Source organism: Dipodomys ordii, unplaced genomic scaffold, assembly GCF_000151885.1.
Source record: "Dipodomys ordii isolate 6190 unplaced genomic scaffold, Dord_2.0 Scaffold54, whole genome shotgun sequence".
NCBI classification, from domain to species: domain Eukaryota; kingdom Metazoa; phylum Chordata; class Mammalia; order Rodentia; family Heteromyidae; genus Dipodomys; species Dipodomys ordii.
Window position 1 is genome coordinate 2285609 of NW_012267270.1, and position 7107 is coordinate 2292715.

Consider the following 7107-nt stretch of genomic DNA (forward strand, 5'->3'; position numbering starts at 1 on the left):
CCCGGCCCGCCCCGCCCCACAGGGACCTCACCAGCAAGAGGACGGTGAGGATGCCATCGAACACGTTGCTGGGGTAGGACAGGTAGCCACGAGGACCCAGGGCCAGGACCTTGAGCAGCAGCTCCAGGACGTAGTACAAGAGGAAGACATAGTTGAGAACCTGAGGAGCCGAAGGGGCAAGACGGTGGCCGGTCATCCTGCTCTGGGGCCGAGGCCACGCTGTCCCCTCCCCATCCCCTCCCCTCCCCCACCCTCAACTTGAGGCCCCACATCCCTGCTTCCTGCTGGCCTCTCCTCGGCCTTCCCAGCTCCACCCCATCCACCTCTCCCAGAAAGGGGCTGCGTGGGAAGCCCGCGGGCCCAGGCGGAAGGTGGCATCCCCGGGTACACAGAGTCCTGCTGTCACGCCACACGGAGACAGAGACTGCACCCGGCCTTACCCCACAAGAGAGGCTCCACAGAATCACCCCCAAAACAAGCCTAGAGACAGCACCTGAGATCCAGCCACCAAAAGTCTATCCCCAACCATCACGCCGCTGCTGGGCAGCTGGACAGGCTGCATTCACCGAGCGTTTGCCGGGAAGGGGGGACGGCCTTACCTGTCACTGCCAGCAGGCTTCAGAGCCCCTTGAGCCTCCACTGGGGGAGAGTACAACACTAACCAGAAAATGCTGTTTTGTGGGGTGCTAGTGGCTCACACCTGTAATCCTAGGTACTCAGGTGGCTGAGCTCTGAGAATCAACAGTTCAAATCCAGCCCAGGCTGGAAGGTCTATGAGACTCTGATCTCTAATCAACCACCAGAAAACTGGAAGTGGAGCTATGGCTCAAGCAGAAGAGCAGTAGCCTTGAGCACGAAAGCTTAGGAACAGAGTCCCAGCCCTAAGGTCAAGCCCCAGGACTTGACAAAAATAAAGAAAATGCCAACTTAAGTACAAATCAGAGGGGATTTGAACATCAGGCCAGAGGACTGAGACTCCTCTTTTGGTGCCAGAACACCGTTAGCCTGCATCTAATCCACAGGAACAGTGCACATGCTCAGGGCTACCTTGCCACCGCTCTCCACACCCTCCTCTGCTCCCTGGCTGAGCTGCTGGCCTCACGGCCGGGCCCCGAGCTCACCCCCAGCACGAAGTCATTGCGCGCGGTGGGCAGCAGATCCTCGTCCAGCACCAGGAACACCTGCCGGCCAGAGCAGGGTTCGACTCACCAGGCCGGCAGATCAGGCCATCCCAAGCCAAGCAGGGGAGGAGGTGGGGCGTGGGCAGGGAGGAAGTGGGAGGGGCTCCCCGGCAGGTGCACCTGCACTTACACCAATGGACACAAGGTTTCCCAGAGCTACGAGGTTCCCCAGGTAGTCGAAGTAGCGGTGGCTGAAGAGGAACTGGGCCGTGCGCAGGAGTGGGGTCCGGTACTGGGGCCTGGGCGGGTGCTGGGGCGGGAGCCTACACTCAGCCCAGGCTCAGACCGCCCGGCCTCTGCCTCTGAATTCCATCCCCAGCCTCACTGCAGGTCCTGGCTTCTCCAACCCAAGGAAATGACCCCAAACGCAACCAGCTTCCCACAGAGGCCTTTCAGAGCCATTCATCTATCCCCGTTGGCAGAAATGACCGAGCAAACCACACCCAGTGAAGTTCAAAGGGTTGGCCACCTCAGTGCGGTCAGAGTACTGACCACACACTGGACACCATGAGGACCGGTCACCACCACCACCACCACCACCACCACTCTCCACGCTCGCACAAGGCCAGGCTGGCGGATGGGCAGGAACCCCCAGAGCATCAAAGCCACAGCCCACACCAAATGTCAGCCACCTTGAAGCCACCAATGCACACTCTGCAGGCCACCAACACACGCTTTCCACAGGCCAATGAAATACATTTTCCAAGAGCCAAAGGACATCTATTCCCAACGCCCATCCAGGGGCCTGGCCCTCGCACACAGAGTCCCAGGTGACAAGAGCTGTGCTGGCCCAGCGTGGCACAGGCGGGCACAGGCCAGCCCCATGTACCTCTTTGATTACACTCTTGTCCACCTCATCAAAGAGTTTCTGGAACTCGTGAGCCAGCAGCAGGTCACCGTCATGGGCGCACACCTTCTGCAGAGAGAAGGGGGGTCAGCCAGGGCAGGGCAGTGGCCACAGCCCCGTCACCCCACAGGCTGTGACCAGTGATGAATGACTCCCCACCTAGAGGGGCTGAGAAAGAGGCGGGGCGGGCCTGGGGGGCTGCTACCTCCACAAGGGCCTGCTTGTGGGAACCGCCCAGCCGGGCTCTCTGGAGCACCTGCAGCACATCCTGGGGCCTCACACCAACTCTGTGGGGAAAAAAAACCCACCCCGTGAGCAAGGCCAGCCGGGCCCCTGGGCGAAGCCAGGCCCCTGGGGAAGCTGGGCCCCTGGGCGAAGCCGGGCCCCTGGGCGAAGCCCGGCCCCTGGGCGAAGCCCGGCCCCTGGGCGAAGCCGGGCCCCTGGTGAAGCCGAGCCCCTGGGCAAAGCCGGGCCCCTGGGGAAGCCAGGCCCCTGGGCGAAGCCGGGCCCCTGGTGAAGCCGGGCCCCTGGGGAAGCCAGGCCCCTGGGCGAAGCCGGGCCCCTGGTGAAGCCGGGCCCCTGGTGAAGCCGGGCCCCTGGGCGAAGCCGGGCCCCTGGTGAGGCCAGGCCGGTTCTCCATCCTTGGCCAGGCATCCACCCCAGGCAGAGCGCCTCCACCGCGGGCAGCTACCACGGGTGGGGGTGGGGAGAGAGGACTGCAGGCTCTTTCATCACCCCAGATCCCCAGGGAGGCCCCGCTGGGCCCCATCTGGAGGGACAGGCAGAGTCTGCAAGGACAACACAGCCCAGAACACAGGGACCATGGTGGCATTCACAATTCCTAGCCCAGCCACCCAACAGCAAGGGATGCTGGGAAATCTCTAAGGTGCACCCAGCCCCTCCCCTTGGAGCAGCCACAGCTCCTCCCCCCCCCATCCCTGGGGAGAGAGAGAGAGAGAGACCCCACTCAGCCCAGCACTCACGCCTCGGGGACAGCTCCAGCCTGCCCTGCCAGGGAGGAGAGGACCTGGAAGGCAGCGAGGGTCCCCAGCCGCCGGCGGAACAGCGAGGTCTGCAGGGACTTCTGCGGGGAGCGGGCTCTCAGCCTGGGCGAGGCCCCTCCCAGCCGGACGGCCCCCTCTCGCCTCCCTCTCGGGGAATGGGCAACAGCAGCGGACAGCCAGGGCCTCGGGATAGTTCGAGGAAGGTACCTGGCCAAGGCCAGGTGGGGACCGGGCCTTGAGCGACCACGGCTCACCATGCTGCCACTGCAGTACCCATTCTTCTCTGTGTATCTGGGGTCCTGGCTCCCCACAACTAGGTATAGGCCCACTTCCCGGGGCAGCCTCCCTAGGAGAACATGGGAGGGCCTGGGAAGGACCTCTGGTCTCTAGGAAAACACTGCCCTCCCATGCTGGGCAGCCTTGTCATGTCTGCTTGGCCTCCAGGGCCTACTGCGGACACAGCCCAGTAGGGGGCAGTGCGTCTCACCATCAGGTAGCCTCGGAACTGATTGTAGATGATGGCAGTCAGCAGGTTCATGAGAAACAGGCTTCCTGTAAGGGGAAGGCCTCGGTCACAGGCAGAGGGGGACCCAAGGGCCAGCCGACAGGCAGCAAGCGTGCCAGCAAGGAGGGCCGAGGGGCCAGCCTGTCAGTGCTCCCCACTCCGGCCATGCGGAGGGGGCAGGCCACCCCCTGGCCACCCGTGGGGCCCTGCAGGCCTACCTAGTATGGCACAAGAGGGATGTGTGGCCACCGATGACAGACGGCAAGCCAGCAGGGCTGCGGCAGGTAAGTGGGGGGTGGGTGGAGGTGAAGTTACGGGGGACGGGCTACGGCCAAGGTAAACAGTGCGGGCGGCTGCACGGGCACCTGAGCCTTGGGGTTCCGTTCCCTCCGGAGGAGCCCGGGGCACTGAACACAGACCGTCCGCACTCACCGATGAGGGTGAAGACGATGAAGAAGACGGCATAGGCCCGGTTCTTGGAATAGGCAGGCGTCATCACTGAGACGAGAGGAGCCAGAGCAATTGGAAAGCGTTCTCGGCCGCTCCTCACAGGGAGAGCTGAGGGCCTGCGGAGCCCCGGGCAGGTGCTCCCAAACCGTGAGGACGCTCGGCCCTGGGCGAGGCTGAAGCTAGCTGCCCTGTGACCCACCCCACCCGTCCGATGACCTGCCCAGGCTGTCAGGACACGTGGGGAGCCAGGCTCGGCAGCGCAGCTGAGCCCAGGAGGAAAGGCCCCAGGCACAGTGGACTCGGGCCCTGGCCACAGCACATGACCACTGGGGGGCCCATCAGCACCCCACATGGCCAGCCAATACCCCAGGAACTCAGACACCATGTTCCAGGTGGCACCCACCTCTTGGCTGGGCCTGGGCCGTGGCTGGTAAAAGGGATGGCCCCAGAGAGGCCACCAGAGGGGCACTGACCACTGCCACGCCACGTCAGCACACTAAGACCACCATTCTTTCGGCTTCTCCGAGTAAAGAGACAGGCAAAGAGAACCAAGAAAGAAAGGAGAGAGTGAGAAAGCGAAGGAGATAAAGGGAAAGAAATAGGGAGGAAGATGGATGGGGAAAGAGAAAACAAAAAGAGAAGGGAAAGAAGGGAGAAGAGGAGAGGGACCAATGTCTCCTCCCGTGGACAAAAGCCTCCAAGACCCCAGCCGTCCCACCCAGCCTCGCCAGGCGCCGCCCCAGGCTCCACCCACACACACCGTCAGGGTTGTTGGCAGTGGTCAACAGCACCAGGAGGGAGGTCAGGGCTTCTGGAAGGCTCCGGAAGTAGGCCAGTCTCTCCTTGTCCTGCTTTTCATCCTGAGAAGAGAATCCAACGTCTGGGTCTCCCCGCACACCTGCCCAGCCACAGGGTCCACCCACGGAGGGACCCGCAGCCGCCCTCCATCTGCAGGCTCTGAGCGCCCGAAGTCGGGCCTCCAGCCCCAGGCAGACCCACCCATGGGCACACAGGCCCAGGTGGAACGGGCCACTGTGCTTGTAGCCGCACACCCTGGGGCAGAGGCCCCAGCTGGCCTCCCGCAGGCTGCCACGGGCAGGTGGGGAGCGGGGAAGAGCAGAGGCCACGTGGGACAGGGACCTAGGGAGAGCCTCAGGCCCCAGAGGCCTAGACCTCAAAGCTGTGGCTACCGCAGCTGGCAGCCGGGGTGCCCCGCTCCCCACGCCACAGCACGCGTGCAGCATGTCTACCGGAACCGCTGCACACACAGGGCTCTCCGTGGTGGAGCCACCCTGTCCCCACAAGGCAGGGAACCCCATACGCCTGGCTGTGTGACCAGGGCAGCAGGTGGTACTTGAGTCAGGTCCCTGGATGCCCACAAACCACCTGATCCCCTGGGGTCCTTCAGGCTGAGTGCTGGCCAGGCCCAAGCCCGCCAGCGGCCTCGCTAGGCGCCGCCTGCGGACCCCTCCTGCAGGCCCCTCCTGAGCAGGGCAGGGCTGGCCCCAGCTACAGAGTGGCACTGCCCCCATGTGCCCAGAGGAGGGACACCAAGGACAGGCGAGTGGACGGGGAGGAGATGCCAGGAGCCACTGGCGTGGGGGCAGAGGTCACCACAGGACGTTGTAGAGTGGGGACCCAGAGCCACAGCAGGTGCCACTGGGAACGCTGAGGCAGGCAGACACCCCTGCCCCCGCCCCGCCCCAGCGGTGGGCAGGGAGAGCCGGGACGGCCACCAACCCCCTCATCTAGGGGCTTCAGCCCCGAAACGAAACGAGTCTGCTCACTGCTCTGGGCTCAGGCTTCTGCCGCCAGAGGGAAGTTCCAGCACCTGAGCTAGCTCACAGACAAGGCCTCTGAAGCCGGGGGTGAGAGGCCTGCCCAGGCCAAGGGGAGCCCTGTCCAGACTCGTCACCCAACAAGCCGCCTACTGGTCTCCAAATCTCCTTCCCGCGGGGCTGCCCCTGACCCCAGCCCTGTGGGTGCGCGGAGGGCAGAGGGTGCGCAGTCCACCACCCACACCCGCACCCTCTGAAGACACGGGGAAGAGCGACCTTCTTACACATCCCCCAAACACCAGCCCCCATCCTCGGAAATACATCCAAGGTGGCCCTCTGAGTAACAAGGTCAGCTCTAGAAAGTTCTTGGGCAACAAGGCAAGGGAGGTCAGGCCCTGTGAGCTGGGGGGAGGGGGAGGCAGCCCAGGTCACCTTCCCACAGCAGGCTCCGCCCAGATCCCCACCTGTCCCCCCGCCAGGCTGGCCCAGAGCCTGTGGCCAGGGACAAGGGACTCAGGGCCAGTTGGTCCTCCCAACTTCAGCCCAGGGTAGGAGCTGGAACTCCCACAACAGCACAACGCATGGCCCAGCCCTCTGTGGGGCAGAAGCCAGCCCGGACAAGAAACCAATGAAGGCTTCCTGCCCCTGGGGGCTACCACAGGAGGCCACAGAGAGGCTGAGGCCCACCGCAGGGTCGCCTCACAGCCCAGCACTGCCCAACGCATACAGACACACACACACACACAGGGACATGCACACACATGAACAGACATACACATGCACAACGCATCCACCAACACAGACATAAATATACAGATTCACATGCATACGCAGCTATACACACGCACAGAACATCCAACACATGTAGACATTCCTATCACACACACACACGGATACACTCAAATGCACATGCACACACGCACGCGCGCGCACACACACACACACACACTCAGGTAGAAGGCACTAGCCTATCTCCTGTTCTGCTCCCAGGAGGCACAGTCCAACTCCTATATCCCATCCAACTCCCCCAGTCAGCAGACACACCCCAGGACAGAGAAGCAGAGACAGAACATGGCCCAGGCTGGACGACACGATGACCACAGACAGAGCCCAGGAAGGTGGCGGGTGGAGACAGCCACAAGCAACACCACTGGGGCTGAAGCCTGGGCTGGGCAGGGCAGGGCAGGGCAGGGCAGGGCTGGGCCAGGGCAGGGCAGGGCAGGGCAGGGCTGGGCAGGGCAGGGCTGGGCAGGGCAGGGCTGGGCTGGGCAGAGCAGGGCTAGACAGGGCTGGGCAGGGCAGGGCTGGGCCAGGGCAGGCCAGGGCAGGGCAGGGCAGGGCA

General features: G+C 63.9%; 1 protein-coding gene across 1 annotated transcript in view; it reads right to left on the bottom strand.

The window, feature by feature from the left end:
• The window catches only part of Tpcn2 (two pore segment channel 2), a 20098-nt gene that overhangs the window by 5964 nt on the left and 7027 nt on the right, over positions 1-7107 (bottom strand). The window contains exons 7-17 of the mRNA XM_013021195.1: positions 6789-6846; positions 5728-5742; positions 4748-4838; positions 3970-4035; positions 3520-3584; positions 3012-3112; positions 2234-2315; positions 2011-2097; positions 1312-1431; positions 1122-1181; positions 32-160 (exon numbers count right to left, since the gene is read on the bottom strand). Coding sequence (XP_012876649.1) covers positions 32-160; positions 1122-1181; positions 1312-1431; positions 2011-2097; positions 2234-2315; positions 3012-3112; positions 3520-3584; positions 3970-4035; positions 4748-4838; positions 5728-5742; positions 6789-6846 — 874 coding nt within the window. The remainder of the gene's footprint in view (positions 1-31; positions 161-1121; positions 1182-1311; positions 1432-2010; positions 2098-2233; positions 2316-3011; positions 3113-3519; positions 3585-3969; positions 4036-4747; positions 4839-5727; positions 5743-6788; positions 6847-7107) is intronic.